The 23,446-nt window shown below is 44.5% G+C and overlaps 1 protein-coding gene across 1 annotated transcript; it reads left to right on the forward strand.

Moving 5' to 3' along the window:
- The first annotated feature begins 6,164 nt into the window (after window positions 1-6,164).
- On the forward strand, window positions 6,165-21,606 carry LOC124085501 (signal-regulatory protein beta-1-like). Its single transcript, XM_046433181.2, has 6 exons — window positions 6,165-6,280; window positions 11,675-12,028; window positions 15,946-16,266; window positions 16,748-17,080; window positions 20,049-20,163; window positions 20,782-21,606. The coding sequence occupies exons 1-5, from the start codon at window positions 6,208-6,210 to the stop codon at window positions 20,159-20,161; spliced, it is 1,194 nt and encodes a 397-aa protein (XP_046289137.1). The 5' UTR covers window positions 6,165-6,207; the 3' UTR covers window positions 20,162-20,163; window positions 20,782-21,606.
- The last annotated feature ends 1,840 nt before the right edge of the window (window positions 21,607-23,446 follow it).

The raw sequence follows: 23,446 nt of genomic DNA on the forward strand, positions 1-23,446 counted from the left end.
CTTTATCTCTTTTTCCCTTTTAGCATGGCCAGGGGTTTTTCTATTTTCTTTATTTTTTTTCATAGAATCAACTCATTGGTTCAACAATTTGTTTTCAATCATTTCTTTTGTTTTAATTTCTTTGATTTCAGCTCTGATTTTAATTATTTCCTGTCTTCTAATGCTTTCATATTGATTTGTTTTTTCCCCTAGGGCTTTGAGGTGTAGTGTTAGTTTATTTATTTGTTGTCTTATTTTTTTTAATAAATGAGCTCAAAGCAATAAAATTTCTTCTCAGTACTGCCTTTATATTGTCCCAGAGATATGTTGTATTGATATTCTCAATTACCTCTAAGAATTTTTTTTTATTTCATTCGCTTGACTTTTCCTACTATCCATTCATTATCCAATAGTATATTATTTAGTCTCCATTTGTTACACTAGTTTCTATTTTTATTTTATCATTGATTTCTAATTTTATTCCATTATAAACTAATAAAATAAAGAGTATTATATCTGTTTTATTATTTTTTTTGTATTTAGTAAGAGTTGCTTTGTGGCATAAGATATGGTCTATTTTAGAGAAGGAGCCATGTGCTGCTGAGAACAAAGTGTATTTGTTGATGGAAGAAATATTCTATGTATGTCTGTTAAGTCTCAATTATTGATTGTGTTATTTAGTTATATGGTTTCTTTATTTAGCTTTTGTTTGGAATATATGTCTAGCAGTGAGAGAGGTGTGTTACAATCACCCAGTTTTATTGTGTTTTGGTCTATATGACTCTTAAAATTGAGAAGGGTTTATTTGATGTTCATAGATGCTCCATTGTTTGGGGCATAAATATTTATAATTTGTATGTCCTGCTGATACATGCTTCCCTTAAGAAGTATGAAGTGTTCTTCTTTGTTTCTTGTGGTTAACTTTGATTTGAAGTCTACTTTAACTGAGATTAGGATGAAAACCTGCTTGTTTATGCAATCAATGAGTGATAAGTTTTCTCCCATCCTTTCACTTTTAGCCTGAGAATGCCTTTGCCCATGAGGTGAGTCTTTGGAAGACAGCATATTATTGCGTCCTGCTTTGTAATCAAATCTGCTTATATATGCCTTTTGATTGATGACTTTAGGCCATAAATATTTTATTCTTATGATATGATTTCTATTCCTTGTCCTTTTTATTTATTTCTGGTTCTTAATTTGACTTAATGTCTTCTTTGGTTGAATATTCCTTTAGTGTAGATCCTCCCTTTGCTGGTTTTCACTTTTTTTCCCACTTCATCCTCATAGAATATTTTGTTGATAATGTTCTGTAGTGTAACTAGAAAGCTTTTTCTAGTTGAGAATTTTTTTAATTTTTCTTTAGTGTGAAATGTTTTAACTTCATCTTCAAATCTGAAATTTAATTTTGCTGGGTACAAAATTCTTGATTGTTATCCATTATATTTCACAGCTTGAAATATATTATTCTAGGACCTACTAGCTTTGAGGGTCTTGATTGAGAAATCAGTTGAAATCTGAATTGGTTTCCCCCATATGTAATTTCATTTTTTTCTCACAGTCTTTGTAAGATTTTATCTTTATTCTCTATGTTATTCATTCTCATGATAATGTGTCATATAATGGTTCTGCTGTAATTTTGTACATTTGGAGTTCTGTAAGCCTCTTGTATTTGCTTTCCATTCCATTCTTTAGGTGTGAAAATTTTTCTCCTATTGTGTTATTGAAACAATTGTGTATTCCTTTGATTTGTATTTCTGTTCCTTCATCTATGCTGATGACTCTTAAATTTGGTGTTTTCATGTTATCCCATAATTCTTCTCTTCATGGTTTCTTATCATCATCTCTGCATGGTCAACTATACTTTCAAGGGTATATATTTTGTCTTCATTTTCTGAGATTCAGTCTTCCAAGGGGTCTAGTGTGCTGGTGGTGCTTTCTATTGATTTTATAATCTGGTTTACTGATTCCATCATTTTGAGAATTTCTACTTTTTCACAATCTAACTCTTTATTAAAGTGATGTTTTACTTCCTGTATTTTTTCTTTGATTTTATTTCTTATACTATCTGTTACTTCACAGATCAATTGAATTATGTACATTATGAACTCCTTCTTGGACTTTCCTTCTACTGTGTTATCAGTGGCTTTTGTCATTGGAGCATCTTGGTTTGTTTGGGGCACTTTATTCCCTTGTTTTTTTTTCATGTTGTTCATGTATTTTCCCATTTAGGAATATAGACCTAAGGCAGCACAAATTCTACCCTGCGTCCCTGAAAGTTTCCAGTGTCTCACCTTTAATGGTGAGATCAGTATCAATAGCATCCGGTATAAATAAAATATAGCCTTAAACCTAATAGTTCCCACTAAGGCTTCTTCCTCTTTCAAGCATTACACCCAAATGATGAGTTCAATAACTCTCTATAGTGTAAACAGAAAATGTGCTAAAATGATTTATAATTTCAAATGGTGGATGAGAGAACAGAAGTAGCATTGTACATGATGTTCATGAGGGAGGATGAGAGAAGCTAGAAGCAAAAATTGACAGGAATAGTGGGAGAGAAGCTAACAGAGATTGTCTGTTGGTTGGAGAAAAGTTGGAAAGAAATTTCAAGAAAACAGACAAGTGAGAGAAAGAATATGAACAAAGGGGGAAAATGAAAGACAGAAGAATACAATGAAAATGCAAAACACCATTCATATATCATTGTCTTCCACACACTGATGCATAGAAAACACACTGCTCCAAGTATGGTGGAGATATTAGAAAATTGCAAAATAAATCTTGATAAAAAGCCAAACTGTCTCAGCATTCAAAAGTTTCTCAGCCTTGTCTCTAATGTCTCCTGGGATCACCAGACCCAGATTAGCTCTTGCAAACCCAGTCTCCATCCCACAGATCTGAGCTTCAGAGACTGCAGGCTCTCTGAAGCTGTCATCCCAAGATCTCATTGCTGCTCCTCCTTGCAGAGAGACCACCAGGGATACACTCATGCAAAGGAGCAACCCTGAGATGTAGCAGCAAGACAAGGGACACCAGCACTCCCAACAGGAAGACTCTAGGCACCTCCAAAACCAGAGGAATACCAACACTGGACCTGCAAAAACTGCCTGGAGTCTCCAGACAAAGACTCTTGTGGTGGTAAACCTGCTGGCACCCTGACCACAGGCCTTTGCCAGAATTCCAAAATGGGTGTGGTCACATGCAACCAAATCTTAATGCTAGGTTGGCCCAACATACATAAGTCAATAAATGATATTCAACGCTTGGCCAGAATTAAGAACAGGAATCACAGGACTATCTCAATAGGTAAAGAAAAGACCTTTCATAAAATCCAGCATCCCTTCATATTACAAATTCTGGAGAAGGTGAGGAAGAAAGAAACTTGCCTCAGCATTATAAGGGCTAGGAATGACAAAGTCACAGATGGAGAAAAATTAAATGCACTTCATCTAATATTAAGTACAAGACAGGTTGTCCACTCTCACCACTCCTGTGCAATATAGTTATTGAAACACCAAACAGAGTAATCAGGCAAGACGTGGAAATTAAGGGATACAGATAGGAAAAGAAGAAGCCATCTGCTTGTTAATGACATGTTCCTATAACTAGAGGACCTCCAAAACTGCATCAGAGGATTTCTAGAGATTATAAATCAATTCAGAAAAGGAACAGGACACACCATCTACATCTGTAAAATCAGTTGCTTCCCTATACTCCAACTGTGATTCAGCCAAAAAATAAATCAGAAAAGCGACCCATTCAGAAAACCTCAAGGAAAAAAATAGTCATGGAAATTAATCTAACCAATGAGATAATAGAGCTCTACAGTAAAAATTAGAGAACACTAAGGATTGAAATTGAAGAAAACCTTTGAAGATGGAAAGACATCCAATGTTCTTGCATAAGCAGAATTAATTACTCAAAATGACCTTACTACCAAAATTAATATACAGATTCAATGCAATCCCCATCAAAATAATAATAACATTCTCCACAGAACTAGAATAAACAAATTATTTAATACACTTGGAAAAATATGAGACACAGAATACCCAAAGCCATACTGAGCAAGAAAAATGATGCAGGGGACATCACCAGACTTGACCTGAAATTATACTACAGAGATAGAGTAACAAAACAGCATGGTATTGACAACAAATAGACATGAAGACCTATGGAAGAGAATAGAAAGCACAGAGACAAATTCACATACTCACATCTATCTGATATTTGACAAAAGTTCTGAAAATATAGTTTGTAAAAAAGCCTCTTTACCAAATGGTGCTGGGAAAACTGGATAGCTCCTACATGTAGAAAATGGAATAAGATTCATATCTGTCACTCTGCACAGAAGTCAAATAAAAATGGATCAAAGACTTAGGAATTAGTCCAGAAACCTTGCATATGCTAAAAAAAGAAAAAAGAAAAAAATATAGAGTCAATACTTTATCATGTAGATTCTGGCAACAACTTCTTTAATGAAACCCCCAAATTGCAAGAAAGATAACCAAGAATCAATGACTGGGGTGCTGTCAGTTAACATCTGTTTACAGCAAAGAAAATGATGAAGGAAATGAAGAAAGTGCCTACAGAATGGGAGAAGGTCATTTCCAGCTACTCCTCCAACAGGGGATTAATATTCAGAATATATACAGAACTCAAATACATACAACCTAAATCATCAAAATAATAATAACCCCAAAACAAATGGGCCAAAAAACTAAACAGAAACTTCTCAAAAGATAAAACACAAATGGCCAATATATATATGAAAAAATTTTCAACATTCCTTGTAATCCAGGAAATGCAAATCAAAATTACACTAAGGTTTCATCTCACTCCAATTAGATGGCCAATGCCAAGATCACAAATCATAGTAAGTGTTGGTGAGGATGAGGGGAAAATGTACACTCATACATTGTTGGTGGGACTGCAAATGAAGACAACCACTCTGGAAGGCAGAACAGAGATTCCTCAAATAACTAGGAATGGAACCACCACATGACCCAGCTATTGGGTATTTTTCCAAAGATCTAAGATCAGCATACCACCAGGATACAGCCACCTAATGTTCATAGCAGCACAATTTATAATAGCTAAATTATTGAATCAACCAGGTGCCAAATGGTGCTGTATTCAGAAACTATGCTTTTTATAACTGTGCTCCCTGGTTTCTACTTCACAACTTTGAAGGAAATTGCGTGTCACTCCATCGTGGTCACTTCCTGTTCTCCTCAGCCACAAAGAAGAATAACATCATGGCATTTGCTGGTAAATGAATGGAAACGGAGAACATCATACTAAGTTAAATAAGTCACATTCCCAAACATCAAATGTTTTCTCTCAGCTGTGGACACTAGAGTTAAATAAAGGAAAGAAGGAAAGAAGAATAGAATAGAATAAAGATGTGGGAGAGGTCAGTAGAATAGAATAAGGTGATCAAGAGTCAAAGAGGAGGGATGGAAAAAGAGAGGAAATGCAGCATTAATTCCTTAAAATAAAAATATATGTGCAAATAAAAATATACCACAGGGAATTTCACATTTTGTATAAATCAAAAGAACTAATAAAAAATAAATGAAGACATGGGTTTAAAGCAAGTCTAATAGAAATTAGGAAGAAGAATTGGGTGTAGGGTGAGGACAGGAGGAAAAAGGGGGCATCCAGAAATGATACCCCAAATTCCGTGCACGTATGGTTTTGTCAGGATGAACCCAACTGTTATGGGTAACCATAATCCTCTAAAGAAAAAAAAATTGCAATGACTGGCCATGGCAGGAGGTGACCCAATTCCTCCCCAACATTGAGGAGGCCTGAGTAGCTCTGTGTGTAGCTGCTACAGAGTGAGGCCACCAGCCAGCCACACCAGGGTCTCAGGATCAGCAGTCTAGGACACAACATGCTTGTCCTGGGACTCCCAAATAGACTGTCACTAAGACCCAGGAAGCTACGAGGCGCCTTGTGAACCAGCACGGGCCCAGAAGAAGGAGGCCTTGTTCCTCAAGACCTGTCCAATTCCTTCTGAAAATTGAGCATGAGAAACCCTAAACTTTGCTGCCTGTGCTCCCTGGTCACTACAGCACAATCTTCAAGGAAGTTGTTTGTCACTCCATCACTGTCACTTCCTCTTGCAACAACAGAAGCTGGGCATCTATTTCTCCATAAAGCAGATTTGGTGACCTCCCCAGCACAAGACACTGGGACAGAGCAGGCTCCTTAGAGCTCACGATGTCTGTGCCTCCCTCCCAGATAAAGGGTCCTGGTCCTGTCCTGCTGCTGACCCTCCTGCTGGGACTCACAGGTGAGTGAGCTCTGTCTGGGGAGAGTCCCCTGTCCTGCTCCCTGGGTCAGCTCTGCCCATGGACTCCCAGGGACTCAGGACAAACACAGGCTCTGCCATGGAGGCTGGGACGGGCATCATCTGGAGCCCAGACCAAGGGTCCTGAGCACTGTCTCTGGGAGGCCTCCCCTGCAGCTGGGGCCAGAGGCGTCACATCAGCTGATTCTTCAAACAGCTTGCATATTATAATATTTCACCTACAGAATAACTTTCCAGAAAGATCATTGTTCATATCCTGAAATTCTTGAGATCCCAAGAGGCAAGTTGAGGCGACCTTCTTAAGACCATGGAGGGATGTAATTTCTCTGACTCTCTCTCATAGTCTGGCCTTGAGGTACATGGCTTTGTCCCATCATACCTTCTCCTCCATTGATTTGTTGCCCGCCACAGACCCAATAGCCATGGGGCCAATCAATGCTGGACTGAAACCTCTAAAACTGTGAGCTGTCATCCTACTTTTCTCTTCATAAGTAGATTTGTCTCAGGTATTACTTATATTAATGAAAAGTTGACAGACACAGGCTGTGACGATGTCCGTACCCTTATCTACATCATAGGGGCCAGTGGAAGATTCTCAGCCTCAGGAAACCTACTGAGTACTAATTTTTAATTCCTTGAATGCTCACCATGGGCCAGACTCTCTTGAAAAAAATGCTGTGCAGCTGTCATGTCATGTGATCATGACACCCAAAGCAGGCACTCTGGTCACTCCAACTTGCAGATGAGGTAACAGATTGTCTCAGGTATTACTTACAGTAATGCAAAGCTGACTGACACAGTCTGTGACGATGTCCTTACCCCTATCTACATCACAGGGGGCCAGTGGAAGGCTCTCAGCCTCAGGAAGTTTATTGTGTAATGACTTTGAATTTTTGAACACTCACCATGGGCCAGACTCTCTTGAAATGCTACACAGCTTGTCATGTGATCATGACACCCACAGCAGACACCCTGGTCACCCCACCTTGCAGATAAGAAGCAGAAGCACCAGGACCTCCGTGGTCATTCAGTGGCAGTGCTGGGGCTGGGGGTTCCAGGCAGGTGGTCTGATCCTGAGCTCATGGTTCAACTACTCCTCTTCTCAAACATTGTGTTTTAATGTAGTGTAGCACAAGACCATGGGATTTGATTTTTGCTTCCAAATCCCTGGGGCATCTTATGGTCATCGTGAGTGGTCTAGAGACCCCAAGATGATTTTGATCTTGTTTCTTTTCTTTCTTTGTTTTTTGAAGGAAATAAGAGGGTCTTCTTTTAATTTTTAAGTGAAATTAGTAAGTGAGGGATATGTTGCCTGATTTATGCACTATATACAGCTTCTGCCAATGGGTGTAGACAACGCTGGAATAAGAGGAAGAGGGTTTGTGGTTTATTACTCCTAAGCTCTTCTGCTTCTTGCCTATATTTGACAAATAGCTCTTTTTTTCCATTTTGTAAATTTGTTCTACTTAGTTATACATGACATCAGAATGCACTTCAATTAATTGTACACAAATAGAGCACAACATTTCATTCTCTGGTTGTACACGATAGAGTCACACCTTGTGTGCAATCATGTATAAACCTAGGGTAATGATGCCCATCTCATTCCAATAGGTATGCGTGTGCCTCTACAGTTCTCCATATTATACTGAATTCAATTCTTTAAGATAAATACCAAGAAGTTTTAGAATTGATCATACAGTAGTTCTGTTTTTAGTTTCTTGAGGAAGCTCCACACTGATTTCCATAGTGGGTTTACTAATTGACATTTTCACTAAGAGTGAGTAAGGGTTCCTTTCCCCCACATCCTCACCACCATCTGTAGTTTGTGTTCTTGATGATTGCCATTCTGACAGGAGTGAGATGGAATCACAATGTGGGGGTGACTATAGGCAGGCGTGGGCTGGCGGAAGGAAGTAGGTCACGGAGGTATGGCCCTGAGGACTGTATTTTGTTTCTGATCCTCATGTGCACTGGCTCTTCCCACTACCACTTTTCTTCCTTTCTATCTTCCTCCATCCCTTTATTTCCTCTCCTTCTCTCTCTCTCTCTCTCTCTCTCTCTCTCTCTCTCTCTCTCTCTCTCCCCCCCCCCCTCCCTCCCTCCATTCCTCACTTTTTCCTTGCACTGACCTCCATGGACTGAGCAGCTCTTCACCACATGCCCTCCTGCCATGGAAGTCCTGCCTTGGTGCTAGCTGACAATGGACTGACCTGAGAAACTCTGATCCCAAATAACTTTTCCTCCTCTGAGTTGTTCTTGTCAGGTTCTTGGTCACAGTGGTACAAAGTTGACTAATGTAGAGGGGCAGGGGTCGTCATCCAGTGGAGCAATAGTGGACTCATTGTGTCTTTTAATTCTTTATTTGGGGCCACATAGTTATAAGGGAGACTTAGCCTGTCATTGGTTGCAGCACTTCAAAGTCCAAGCACATTGCCCAGGGAGATTTGTCACCTCAAATTATTTCTTTGGGCATCTGAAGGAGAGCGGGCTCAAATTGCTCTTTTCCCTGTTCTCCTTGTACCAGGAGCCACCCGTCACCTTGGATGGCAGCCTTGGACGGGGTGGGAGGTGGAGATCAGCAGCAGCAATGAAGCAGCAGAGAAGGGGCTTCCCACAGAGTAGCGTGGACATTGAGGGGGTGTCATGGATGGCCGTGGTTGAGAGCAGGACCACGTGAAGTCCAGAGGGAAGAGAAAGAATCTCCTCTCACTAAGGCCACTCCAGCATGTGCAGGACACTGGACAGGCTCATCCAGCTGTTGTGTGGCCCTCTGCTCCCTTGACTCCCACAGGAGCACTCAGCAAAGGACACTCAGCACTTCATGGAACTACACACCCTCCATCAGGGGTCCTTCCTCAAATCACATTCCCACACAAGTGCACTGGTAAATAGCCAGTTCTCATGGTGTGGTGTTCCAGATTCCAATGGCAGGATGATTCTGCAGCTGTGGTCAAGGCTAGGAGCTGGTATTCCAGTGTGCATTCTTGGGGTTGGGACAGGAGCAGCACTGTAAGGTGGAGACCATTTTCCTCTCTCTGAAAAAGCAACAAAGAGCTGAACAAAGCAGGGCACAAGACATCCAGCAGGCCAGAGGGCTATGCAACATGGTGGAGCCATTGGGGATAGTCAGGGTAAGGAATAAGCCATCAGAGGCCATGTCCCAGGGACTTTGCACCTGACTTCAGAACGTCCCTTCCTCATCTCCACTGTGTGGTCAATGGGAGGGTTGATCCCACTGATGAGCAACATAAGGATCATCCCAACAGAGCTGTAGGAACTACTCCTGGAAATACACCAGAAATTAAGAATTTTTCAGGACAGAGTTCCTAGAGAGAACCCTGGGGAAGTGCTTTTTTGAGGTCCCTGCAGAGCAAACAAATCAAAATTGTGAGAGATTTCACTAGATCCCAGTCCAGGGACAGCAACAAGGTAACTCATGGTTGAGACCAGCTTATTGCACTGATGTATCTGTTGGCTGAATAGAGTGTTCACATCTGCTTGTGGGGATATTGAGGCATCAGGAAGTTTAAAATATTTGTGATACCACAGATCTTTATTTTGTGGTACAACTTGTTCTCATAGCTCACATCCTTTCACTTCAAACTAAAGGCTTCCCTTAGTATTTCTTGCAGGACATTTCTAGACCTGCTTATTTTCATCTATCAGGGAATATCTTCATTTCTCATTCTTGATGGAAGGACAGTTGTGCCAGGTATAAAATTCTCTACTTCCTCCATCCCTCCTTCTCCTAAACCTCTTTCTCTTCCTCCTTCTCTCTCTCTCTCTCTCTCTCTCTCTCTATCTCTCTCTCTCTCTCTTTCTTTTTTGGACACTTCACATACATCATCATACTACCTTGCATTCCTGTCATTAAGAACTTGATTTTAAAAAAAACTTAGGAGGACCTACTGTATAGGGTGAACATGCCTCTCTTTCTATTTAAGTATTTTTTTCCACAATCTCACTGAGGGTCTGCTCCAGTTTATGATTCCTGGAGTTTGTTCAGTATTTAGATTAGTACATTCATATACTGGATCACATTCAAGATTGTAGAGGATATTTCTTTTTCAAATAGATTTTGCACTACTTTTTTTCTTTCTCCTGTTTTCTGGGGTTCTCGTATATGTATCAGTGCACTTGCTGATATCCTGAAAGGAATTTTGTTTGTTTTTAAGATTCCTTTTTCTTTTTAGAATTACAAACTCAGTAAATGGAAATGGTTTATGCTCCACATTTTGGGAATTTTTAACTGCCTGTTTAAACCTGTGTTGGAACCTCTAGTAAACTTCTAGGTTAACTGAGCTTATCAATTTCCAAACTTCTGTTTGGTTCCTTTTTATTCTCTTTCTCTCTCCTTCCTCTGCCCCACCCCTTGATGTTTTCAATTTGCTATTAATATTCCAGATTGCTTTTTTATTTGTCCATATTTTCCTAGAGCATGTTGGAGAGAGCTGCTTCACAGTGGTAGTCTCTTATCAGCTTGGGTCCAATAGAACACTAGAGTCCTGATGAGAAGAATGCAGGAGGGTGAGAGATAGGGAAGAACTTGGAATGGTTGAGGCAAGAGGGTGGAATAACAGGGGGACTGGGAACAAGGAGAGCAGATCAGGTACCCCCACATTAATGTGAAGAGCAAAAAAACCAGCCTCGTAATGAAACACAGCTCTCATGAGGACCCCTGGGTGATTCCCAGTGACAACAAATTTAGATTATTCATATACACCAACATAACATGATAGATTTCTGGTTTTTATGCACCAGGTTTGTAGTCATTTCTTATAGCAACATTAGAAAACTTAAATTATGTGATTATATTTGGGGAGATACTTTAGGGACTTCAGAAATCTTATACTTATTAATTGAGCTGCAGGTTCATTGTTGTATGTAACATGATCACTCCAGACTGAAGGAGAATATCCTATTACGAGCTGAGATCTCTGTGGAACAGGGAAACTGAGCCAGAGACTCTCAGTCAAATGTGTGTCCCACTAACTGTACCCACCACTTCCACCAAAACTCAGGAGTCTCAAGAGCCAAATGACCCCACTCAATGTCATGGTCCATGAAGAGCCAGTGTCCTTGTGGTCAGAAAGAGAAGATCAACAAACAGTTGGTGACACATGAGAGCTCAGGGGAGGGCTCAGGCCCTCAAGTCCCCTCCCTCCACCTTGCTCAGGGCTCTGGGCCTCAGGGGCAGGTGTCTCACAGTGTGGAGGTGCAGGCCAGGGGAGGCTCAGTGTGAGGACACACACCCTCTGCTGAGCTCAAGGCCACTCTGTGGGCACTCAGTCAGTGACAGGCTTTGCTGATACCACGTGGTAAACCAAGAGGATCCCCCAGGACGAACAGTGACCACCCTGTGTCTCCCCCCAGGAGCGGCTGCACAGGAGCTGCAGGTGATCCAGCCTGAGAAGCCAGTGTCTGTCGCTGCTGGAGAGTCAGCCACTCTGCACTGCACTGTGACCTCCTTGCTCCCTGTGGGGCCCATCCAGTGGTTTAAAGGGGTAGGGCCAGGCCGGGAGTTGATCTACAGCTACAAAGAAGGCCACTTCCCCCGAGTCACAAATCTCTCAGATGCCACAAAGAGGGACAACAGGGACTTTTCCATCCGCATCAGTAATGTCACCCCAGCAGACGCCGGCACCTACTACTGTGTGAAGTTCCAGAAATCGACCCCTGTTGATAAGGAGTATAAGTCAGGACCAGGCACCGAGTTGTCTGTGCGAGGTGAGTGCAGCTGCCTCCTCCTCCCTGGGGTGGGACAGGAGGCCAGGGGTCACGCCCTCCATCCTGGGGGCCACAGCTGAGAAGCAGGAGCAGCACTGGGTGCTCATGTCATGACCTGCTGTCACCCTTCTGCAGGTCAGGGAGGCAGAGGCCTGTGGAGGCCGTGCTATTTGGTCCAGGCTCCATGACTGATAAATGGGGGGGGGGGTGGCATCTGCACCCCTCACCTGCCTGTTCTACAGCTCTGACCTTTTCCAGTCTGGCCTGTCCTGTGGCTCCCCAGCTGAGGGTCTGAGGGTTTGAGGAACTTGCCAAATACAGAGGCAGACCAAGTGTGCCACCTTTAGAGAGCACTGCCTCTCTAGGGTTGGAGTCTCTTTTTGATATAAGAACCCAAGTTCAAGTATGTGCCAATCTGTACTCTAGATGCTCTCAAAATAGCCAGGAGAAGTATAAGCTAAAGTTCTTCACCCACCAGGTTAGTGTTGTTAGTGTTCCTGTGCCTCCCTGAGGACCAGGCCCTCCAGAGCATGGGCCTTATGTCTCTAGGATGGGATCTTACAGATACTGTAGGGTAAAAGAAGTGCTGAGTCACTGACCCAGGAAGCATTACCAAGGATGGTGAACAGGGGTCCCAGTTCTGAAAGAAAAAGTGCTCACTTTTTTTTTTTCTTGCAAGAGTTCATGCATGCCCTTCCTAAGCCATGAGGCTGAGGTGGTCAGCACACATGGACCTTCACACCTGTGCCCACCCCTGTTGACCTGGGGAGCTGGAGGCCCAGGCAGCCCTCTCTCACACAGCACATTAATGCCAGGAGGGGACAGAGCCCAACCTGACTCCAGCCCAGGCTCCTGCTGCCCTGGGAACAGACACTGTCCCCACAGAGGAGCCAGGGCACAGGAGGGGCTCAATACAGACCCTGACCTGACCCACTGGGCAGGGAGCTGCATCCATGCTCCTCCTTTGTGCCCCACAGGTTCAGGAAGACACTCACATTCACACCCTGAAGCCCACAGTGACTGGAGAACCTCTCCTGAGTGTTGGCCATGATCTCCTTCCACAGGGAGATGCCCCAGCAGGACACACAGAACTGCTCTGTTGTTTGAACAAGGGCAAAAGCCTTCTTTCTGTGGAGAGGTTACAGTTGTTCTTACTGTTATGCTGAGTGGGGTCTGGGGCTCCCCACTGGCTGTGCGTAGGAATCATGGGGAAAACTGTAGATAAAAACTCCCAGGCCCAGGGTCCACCTAGACATTTTGCATTAAAAGGTCTGACTTTTGACTAGGCATCTGAGTATCTAAAAATTGTCTAGAAATTTCTAGTACACAACCAGGACGTTTCTCCCCTGAGATCGATGTCCTGAAAACACAGAAGGAAAGTTGGGGTTTTCCTCTGGCAATGAAGGAGAGTGTGGGAGCCCTTCTCTGGCATGGATGCTTCAGAAAAGCAAGTGCTGGGCTCAGCTCTCTCAGGTCCATGAAGGGCGTCTCCTGAGAGAACCCACTGAGATCCAGCATCATCCCAGAGCCCACATCTGACATGTCTTCCTATAAACAGGCGCTAGAGTTAGGGAGAAAGATGATGGAGAAAAGAAGAACAACTGGGGTGGATTCATAACTACCTGTGGAGCCCACAGCCCTCTCTGTGTTGAGGACCCAAAATGTCATGGAGACATCTGCCCCTTGTCCCTTCAGAGAGCCCCACTTTATGGAAACAGCTTCTCTTTAGAAGACCCCTGTGACGCCTTAGGTGATGTGAGAAGCACTTTGCCACCTTGTTTCCAGTGGGGACTCTTAAGAACACAGGGGGAGGGTGGAGATTCAACTCAGAGGTGGATGTCTATGGGCACACCTGAGGCCCTGGGTAGACTCTCAGCACCTGGGGGAAGGGAAACAGGTGGAGGCTCTTCCCTCAGGGATTTCTGCTTCTCCTCTCACTTGGGTTCTCCTTGCAGCTTAAGGAACAGAGTAGAGACTTTTCCCAGGGTCCTCACTGCATTTGGTGCTACTTCTGGCTACTAAAGAATGAATCTGTGGTTTTGTAAGGAGTGATGATACAGCCACAGGTGATATTTATTAGGCTCCTACTGCATGCCAGTGCCATCCATTGCCTTCACCCTCGTCTTCCAGGGTGATGCTTATAATCACTTTCTACAGGAGGAAATACTGAGGCTCAGAAGAAGAAAAATAGTTGTTAAATAATCTTCCTGCGTGGATGAGAGGAGTCTGATCTCTTCCCTCTCCCTCAGCTTGGTGCTCTTGCTGGCCACCCACCTCTCTGAGCCTTATCCCATAATGGGCTCTCACTAGTACTCCCTCAAGAAGAAGGTGGGGATGAGGGGCTCTGAGGGCTCAGGCCAGCATCAAGATGCTGAGCAGCTCTTGGTAAGTGGCCACTGAGTAGAGTTTCTAACCTCTATAGGGACTTCCAGGCTTCTGGGGTCTGGGTGAATCCACTTCTTCAGTGCCCTCTGAGTGTTGCACATGCGTCAGGCAGTGAGGTAAGAATGTGCTAATACACAGGCGGGATCCGGGTTTGATCCTCAGCACCACATAAAAATAAAAGATGTTGTGTCCACCGAAAACTAAAAATAAATATTAAAAAATTCTCTCTCTCTCTCTCTCTCAAAAAAAATGTGCTAATACAAATATTCATGGTATTTGCTGCCTGGCGACAGCTGTAGAAGGTGCTGGGTGGCAATGAGCAATCTGGAGACGCCAAAGGACCCCTCTAGTACATGTCCACAGGCAAAAGGCCTGCTCATGCTCTCGCATCTCTGCCCTCGGGACCTGCTCAATTCATCATCAGTTATATTTGGTCCTGTGGCTTCCTCAGCACTCAGTAACCATGATTCCAATGCAAAAGTGATGCAAGGAAGCCCAGTTTCTGAAAAGGGTTCTTCATCCTTCCCTTACAATTCAGGCCTCGGCCCAGGTGAGACCCATGGCATATTGGTGGAAAGAAGAACAATTGGGGTGGATTCATAACCACCTGGAGAGGAGCCCTATGTAACATAAAGTATGGGAGAAGGATGACCTGGGTTTGCTTGTTTTGTTTATTTGTTTGTTTGGGTTTCAGTTGTTGGATTGACCCCAGGGACACTACATCCTCAGCCCTTTTTATTACATATTTTGAGGCAGGTTCTCGCTATGTTTCCCAGTCTGGTCTGGACATTGCAGTCCTCCTGCCTCAGCCTCCCCAGTCTCTGGGCAACATGCCCTACAGTTTGCTGAGGTTCCAGGGGCAGCTCTGTGTGACCAAAGCCAACTGTGCTCAGTGTGGCCTGGGAGGAGATTTGCCAGCCACCCATTTCCACAGATGAGGTGCTGGGCCACATCTCAGCATGGAGAGCTGGTCCCCATGTTCATGGTGGTTTTCATGATGCCATTTGTCCCCTGCATTTGTTTCTAAAAAGGGCCACCCTCAGTGTCAAGTATTCCAGGGCAGGCCAGTAGGAAATGCTTGTTAACAAAGAGTGAGACAGGGCTGTGAGGTCCTCCCTGGGCCCAGGTTGGTAGCAGTGCCTGGTACTGAGAGGAAGGAATGGACTTCAGGCTTGGAGCAACATCTGGGCTGATGTTCCTCACTGTCTGGCTGGACAGCTGTGTTCACCTAGAAACATGAGGGTAGGGACACCACACAGGGAACAGTTCAGCACCCAGTTCAGTAGTTATTAGGAATTCAGCGTTATTAGGAGCATTAAAAAAACAATGTCTTCTCGTTTTGGGTATAGCCCAGTGACAGAGCATGTGCTTAGCAGGCCCCTGGTATCAATCCCTAGTACATCAAATAATAATAATAAGGATAATAGTGATAATAGCAATAATAATGTCAAGGACGATTCTTCAGTGTCACTCACTTGTGCTCTGAGGGATACTTCTGATCACCTGACTTGTCTGTCAATGCCCCTTCACAGCCAGACCTTCCCCCCCTGTGCTATTGGGTCCTGAGACGAGGGCCGCACCTGGGCAGATGGTGAGCTTCACCTGCAAGTCCCATGGCTTCTCCCCCAGCAACATCACCCTGAACTGGTTCAAAAATGGGAATAAGTTCCTGCACATCCAGACCAACGTGGACCCCAGAGGAGAAAGTGTGTCCTTCAGTTTGTCCAGCACAGCCCAGGTGACTCTAGCCCCAGGGGACATCTATTCTCAGATCATCTGTGAGGTGGCCCACATAAGCCTGCAAGGGGGCCCTCCTCTTCGTGGGACTGCCAACTTGTCTGACACCATCCGAGGTACAGAACCCTGCTGCCTACCCCAGCCCACACCTGGACACCCAGCCTGCTACTCCCCAGGGGCCTTTGCTGCAGTACCTCAGTAGCCTGGGCTCTAATTCCCAGCAGTGCTGCCCATCTGCCATGCCCTGTGCACAGCATGCACTGTTGCTCTTTTCATTAACTAGTAGCAAATACCACTGTGAGCACCTCCCAAAGCTGAGCCTTGAGGTGTGGGGGTGAGGGTTCCATCTATTGTGCTCACTTCCTGCAGCCCAGGAATTGTGTTTGTCAACCTCACTCACTTTACCCTCAGGGGAGCTGCTGGTCACTTGGCACCTGTGGGTGGCAGGCCCTGTGGTTAGTGATTCACTCCTGTGCAAACCCTCAGTGTCTGAGCCCCTCTGCATGCCTGGCCCTGTCCCGAGGGAGGCCCTTGCCCTGCTGGGAGGAGCTCAGCATCTGTGCCATAAGGTCACAGCTTCTCCCTGTGCTGTTTTAGTTCCGCCCACCCTGGAGGTCTCCTCACAGCCCACCATGGCAGGGAACCAGGTGAATGTCACCTGCCAGGTGATGCAGTTCTACCCCCGGAACCTGCAGCTGACCTGGGTGGAGAATGGCAAAGTGTCCAGAACAGAGACGGCCTCGACCCTCTCAGAGAACAAGGACGGGACCTTCAACCTGACGAGCTGGCTGCTGGTCAACTCCTCTGTGCACAGGGAGGACGTGACGTTCACCTGCCGGGTGGAGCATGATGGGCAGCCAGCCACCACCAGGAACTACACCCTGCAGGTCTCTTCAAGCTCCAGGGAGCAAGGCCTGGACAACACCCCTGGTGAGGCCTCCACCCCAGCTGGCCGAATGCTTTAAACTTCACCTTGTCTCTGTGTGTTGTGATGTGAGAGCAGTGACCCCCCTTCCCACAGGGCACCCAGAGCCTGGGAACAGAGCAGCGTCTTAGTCAGCTCCCCACACCCACACTCTGAGGGTCTCCTCTGTGGGGTTGGGCACACATCTCATGGGGCCTTCAAACAGGGACACTAAGGAAGAAGGGGGGATGGGCCTGTCCTGGCACCCGCCACTTACCTTCTTCACATGACACTTGTCAACTCTAATTGCCCTTCCCTTCCACCTATCTTCCCACCCACTGTAGATGTCACCCCAAAATACACAGTGACACAGGACCAGGTGACCATCACCTGCCAGGCAAAGATGTTCTACCCTGTGAGCTTGCATATAACCTGGTTGGAAAATGGAAATGTGTTGAGAACAGAAGCTGCCTCAGCCATCCCAGAGAACAAGGATAGGACCTGTAACCACATGAGCAGGCTCCTGGAGAACTCATGTGCCCAGTGGTGATGTGGTGTTTACCTTCCAGGTGGTACAAGACGGGCAGCCAGCCACCTCCAGAAACCATAGGCTAAGTGTTGGGGTCCTCAGAAAAAGCAGAGTACAGATACCTCCCTGATCAGGTGAGGTGTCTAATCCCTGCTACTCAGAAGGCTGAGGCAGGAGGATCCAAGTTCTAGGTCAGCCTCAGCAAATTAGCAAGGCCCTAAGGAACTCAGCAAGACCCTGCCTATAAATTAAATATTTTTAAAATTTTTTTAAAGAGAGAGAGAGAGAGAGAGAATTTAAATATTTATTTTTAATTTTCGGTGGACACAACATCTTTGTTTGTATGTGGTGCTGAGGATCGAACCCGGGCCCCACGCATGCCAGGTGAGTGCGCTAACGCTTGAGCCACATCCCCAGCCCTATAAATTAAATATTAAAAAGGGCTACAGATGCTGCCATCATATATAACAAATTAGAATAAATAAATAATTTAATAAAGAAAAAAAAAGGCTGCAGATGTGGTTCAGTGGTTAAGCACCCCTGGGTTCAATCTCTTGTTCCCAAAAGAAAAAGAAGTCTCTCTCTGGTGGGGTCGCCACTCCAGGTGACTGGGTATTGTCTATCTTATATCCTTTGGAGGTTTTTAGTTCAAAAGGTAGTACTTTATTTTTATTCATTGTAGAATAATTCTTAAGTCTACAAATAACTATTAGAACCTTATATTCACTGAAATCTCCCACTCCTCACCCCAAGAGTCTCCACTGTGAAGACCTGGGTCCATCTCTCCATGGATCTTTCAACAGACATTAAAGAAGAAGGAGAGGGAGGGGGACCGTCCTGTCTTACTGTCCTGCCTCTTGTCTCTCTACCCACCTGCTGCTCTGTTCTCCTGCCTCACCCTGTGGACCTCTGTCCAGCCTCCATTCCATATTGGAATTTTCAATACACCTCACACTTAGCTTCTCATTGTCTTTCCCCAAAAGACTTATGTTCAGAACCAGCCCTCTAAAGCCAGAGCCTAATAACAGCCATTTCCCAATTGAAGTTCAAGCACCAGATGCCAAGAATTCCCTTCCTGAGGTTAAACAAGTTCACTTCTGGTGGAAGTGTGGACAAGGGCACCTCAACACAGACCAGTGCCTGCTCAGGTGCCACTGACCCCCAGCATTGGGGTCATGTTACCAGCCAGCTGATGAGTCCCAGGTTCAAACTCACAGTGTAGAGTCTAATTTCCAGACCTCTCCTGGAGCTCGATTTCCATAGGAATTGCCCAATTGTGAGGGACATGGGAAATCAGGAAGTTTCCTAGAATGTTCTCAGGATCAACTTCAGGATCCCTCCTCCCACCCAAGAAAGAAATGAAGCAGCAACTCAGCTGCTCCCACAGAAGCCAGAGGAACCCCAGAGCTGCTTTCAGGGGAGGAGAGGGGCGGGGTCTTCCACTCCCTGCTCAGGCAGGCTCTGATGCTGGTGCATTCTAGAGGGAGGAGGGGGCAGGCAGTGTAGCTCTCCTCCACTGAGGGGGAGTCCCAGAGCATCACTCAGCTGAGAACTGAGGCCTTCAGCAGGGCAGCAGCCCCAGGAGGTAATGTGCCCACTCCTTCCTAAGGACCTGAAAGCATTTCTTTGTTTTAAAAAAAAAAATTCCCATCTTTGTTAGCATTATTTTAAAAGGAAAAAATGGCTCATAGTAACAATGCAAAGACTCTACAGGTCTTTTTGCCAGGATCTGGCTTTGTTTGTCCAACAGAAAGACTTCAGATGACATAGCACTGGAGGGGTAGTCTTCTATTTAGAGGCCCTTCCCAAGTAGAAGAATCTTTTTCTTGACTCCCCAGAGGGTTTCTGTCTGCACTTTTCTTCCTGTACCTCCTTAGCAGGCTCCCCAAGGCTGTGAGACAGGGGGTCATTCATCTTACCCATGACACTGAGTGGGCAGCTTTGCTCTCCTCCCTCTCCATGGAACTGCCCTAACTCCATGTGCATGTGTCATTGAAAATTGTTTTCATGCCCTGGAGACACTGGACATTCTCTTTGTCCAAGGAACTTGGTCTCTGGAATCACCATATAGGACTCCAGGGAGGAGCTGCTCTGGTTTGGATTCCACTAAGCTGTGATCCTCCTTAAACTCCCCAGGCCCTGGTTTCTTATCTGGAAGTAATGATAATCCTTCTACATGAGATGGTGAGAATCAAGTAGGGAACCACCATGGCGGGGTGGGAAATGTGCATGAAACACACATTTTACTTTCTCTCACCAAGGACACCCTGGGATCTGAGTGGAAATAAGGAAATTCTTGACCCAGGAGTCTGCCTCAGGATGACCAGGGCAGCCAGGACAGGGTGTGTGCTAAAGCTTCACAACGTTGTTGGGCCCAGGTGGGCCTCAGCTGGGGCAAGTGCAGGCTCCTGGGAATGGATGGCTAGGAGTCCCTCCAATAGCCCCTTCTGTCCCTTGATTTTCAGGAGCAGTGAAGTCTACACTTGTTTCATACCTCATAGGCCTGTTCCTTGGCCCCAAGATCCTACTGGCAGTTGGTGTCTCTGCCATCTACGTCCACGGGAAGCAGAAGTCCTGACTGTAAGTCCCCAGGAGGGAGGATGGAGCACAGGCTGATGCAGAGGGCAGGGCCCTGAGGAGTGGCAGCCCACCTGTGCGCAGCTGCAGAGTCAGTGGGTCTAGAGAACCAGGCACACACCCCTCAGCATCCTCAGGATCTCATGCAACCACTGTGGGGTCTGAGCTCCCAGGAAGTGTGTGGGGTGTGCAGGAGATGAGGAGGTCAAGGGTTGGCAATGGGTGTCCTCTGAGTCAAGGTGCTCCAGAGATGATGGGCAGAAGGTGTGCAGTGAGGATGAGCAGATTGGGTGTCTCCTTTGAAGGACACCTCTAGATTAGTCCTGTAGTCTAATGCTGGGCCTCCATGGGCAGAAAGATTCTACCATATGCAGCAATGTGGAGAAGTTCTAGATGGGCTTCTCTCACAGATGCTCCCCTTGTGACTCTCAGTGTGACCGACCTGAAGGTAGAGGGGATGCAAGTCAGGACACAGGAGAGATTGGGCCGAGTCCTGTCCTGGGGTTGGGGGTTCCCTCAAGACAGGCATCCAGAATCTCATAGCTCCCAGGAGATGTGTCATAAATGGTGAGCAGATAATTGAATGTGGACTGATTGTTCATCATGGATTGTTTCCCACAGGTCCTTCATAACTCCCTGCTACTGTGGACCCTCAGTCTCTGCCACCTTCTTCCTGTTCCATGGTACTCAGCCTGAGAGAAGGAGCTGCCCAGAAGCCTCTGTAGCCTCTGCTCCAAATGTCTCCTCCCAGGACACCAGCCCACAGGCCCCTGTTGCACTCTGCCCAGTCCTTGATGCCCCATGGCTGAGTCTTCACTCATCATCCTGAGCAGGGCCATGGGTCCTGTCTCTGGACAGCAACTCATGACACCTCCCCAGATGGTGACAAGCAAGCCCCACCTGACCACGTCAGGATGCCTCTCCTCCATTGCCTTGGGCTTGGCCATCAAGCACCCCATATCTCACTCTCAAGAGTCACTCAGCCATCTTTTTTCCTGCCTACCCCTCCTCCCCAGCCTTGTTGAGGTTCTCACATGAAACTCATTCTGTTTAATATGAAAAATTATGCTCCTTCCTCTTTACCTAAGTGTCCTATGCCTCAAACCCAGCCCAGAAAGAAAAAAGAAAGAAGGTGCTCCTTAAATTCAGTGATTTTCTTCTTTAACACTTATGAACAATAGTATTGTCCTGGATGAAGGCAGTCACCACTCTTCATAGAAGAGCAGGATTATCAAAATGACCATGCAAACTGAAAGCAAAACTCTGGGAAGCCATCTCCATAGTGATCATGAAAAATAATGATGGTTCTTCCATGTTTGTAGCATTTGTCAAAATATGAAAGACACTCAAAATATCAGTTAAATGTCAATTTAAACATACAGGGAAATGTAAACAATAATAAAATGAGAGCGTAGTGCACAGTGATTTGGAAAACTAGAAACACTGAGTGTTAAAGTTTTGTTTCTTTGTAAAAACTTACCCAGAGGAGTTTCAACATGCTGGCTTTGTTCTTATTAATTGAAGATCTGAGTCAAAATCATTTCTATCTTAGGTGAATTATCATCCCCCTTAATAACATCACCCTTTGGGGCACCACCATTCCCTTGTATATGTGGGTAACATCACCTTTACCAGGTTCATTCATCTGCCAAAGGAAAGTCCCCACGTGGGATCCATGTCCACACCCCATGGCCAGCTGCTTCTGTTCTGCCCACTTATTCCCAGTTTAATCTCACTTCCAGCATTATCACCTCTCCTGTTCTCCCTGTGCTTTTATCTCTGTTGCTTATTCTTTAAATATAGAATGGATCATAAGAGGAAATGAGAGTAGAGATCAAGAAATTTGTAGAAGCAAACAAGAACAGAGATACAACATATCTACACCTCTGGGACAAGATGACAGCAGTTCTAGTAGGGAAATATAGATAATTGATTATCTACTTTAACAAAATAAAGAGATCTCAAATAGATAAGCTTATACTCCACCTCAAGTCCTTAGAAAAACAAGAACAAACTAATTACCAAAAGAATAGAGGATAGGAAACCATTAATATCAGAGCAGAAATCAATGAAATTGAGAATGAAAAACAAAACAGAGGATCAATGCAAAGAGGAGTTGTTTCTTTTAAAAGATAAATAAAATTGAAACCCTCTCAGCCAAATAACCAGAAGAAAGAGAGAGAAGACCCAAATCAATCAAATTAGAGATAAAAAAAGAAGATATCACTGGAAAAACTTCTGAAATCCAGGAATATTGGACAGACACTATGTTGAAAATTTCAACTCAAAAAAATTGGAAAATCTAGAAGACATTGACAAATTCCCAGACACATGTGACCTGCCCAAACTGAACCTGAAAAATGTGGAAAATCTAAACAGAATGGTATCAAGGAATGAAATTCAAAGAGCAATTAAAAGCCTTCCAACAAAGAAAATTCCAAGACCACATGGATTTTCAGCTGAGTTCTTCCAAACCTTTAAAGAAGAACTAGCACCAGTAGTACTCTTATTATGCCACGAAATTGAAAGGGAGGGAACACACCCAAATACATTCTATGAAGTCAGTATAATCTTTATGTGAAAATCAAAGACACATGAAGTGAACTGCAGACCAATAGCCCCGATGGATATAGAAGCAAAAATATTTAATGAAATATTACAAAACTACATGAAAAACCCATCAAAGTGTTAATATAGCATGATCAAGTGATTTTATCCCAGGGATGACAGGCCAGATCAACATATGCAAATCAATAAATGTTATTCACCACTTAGACAGAAATAAGGACAGGAATCACAGGAACATCTCAATAGATTCGATAAAGATCTTTCCAGCATCTATTCATGTTAAAAATTGTGGAGAAGTTCAGGATGGAAGAACCTCCCTCAGTATTGTAAAAGCTATAAGTGACAATCCTCAACTAACATCACATTGAATGTAAAAAAAATAAAATACGTTTCCTCCCAAATTAAGAACAAGACAAGGTTGTCCTCTCTTACCACTTCTAAGCAATATAGGTCTTTAAATACTAGACAAAGCAATCAGGCAAGAGATGGAAATTAGAGATAGAAATAGGAAAAAAAAGAAGTCATCTTTTTTTTAATAGAATGACATTATCCTATAACTAGAAGACCCAGAAAACTCCAACAGAAGATTTCTAGAAATTAGGAATCAATTTAGCAAAGGAGAAGGACACACAAGATCTACACCCATGAATTAATTGCTTTCCTATACCCTAAAAGTGATTCAGCTAAAGAAGGAATCAGCAAAACTGTCCCATTCACA

This window comes from Marmota monax, unplaced genomic scaffold, assembly GCF_021218885.2.
Source record: "Marmota monax isolate L192 unplaced genomic scaffold, Marmota_monax_Labrador192_F-V1.1 WCK01_AAM20220418_F8-fsc00014, whole genome shotgun sequence".
Lineage (NCBI taxonomy): Eukaryota > Metazoa > Chordata > Mammalia > Rodentia > Sciuridae > Marmota > Marmota monax.

Excerpts from the sequence above, each read along its gene's own strand:
- LOC124085501 (XM_046433181.2), top strand. The coding sequence starts at position 6,208 with ATGTCTGTGCCTCCCTCCCAGATAAAGGGTCCTGGTCCTGTCCTGCTG. Across the intron at positions 6,281-11,674 it reads CCTCCTGCTGGGACTCACAG|GAGCGGCTGCACAGGAGCTG; the intron begins GTGAGTGAGCTC and ends GTCTCCCCCCAG. Across the intron at positions 17,081-20,048 it reads AGGCCTGGACAACACCCCTG|GAGCAGTGAAGTCTACACTT; the intron begins GTGAGGCCTCCA and ends CTTGATTTTCAG.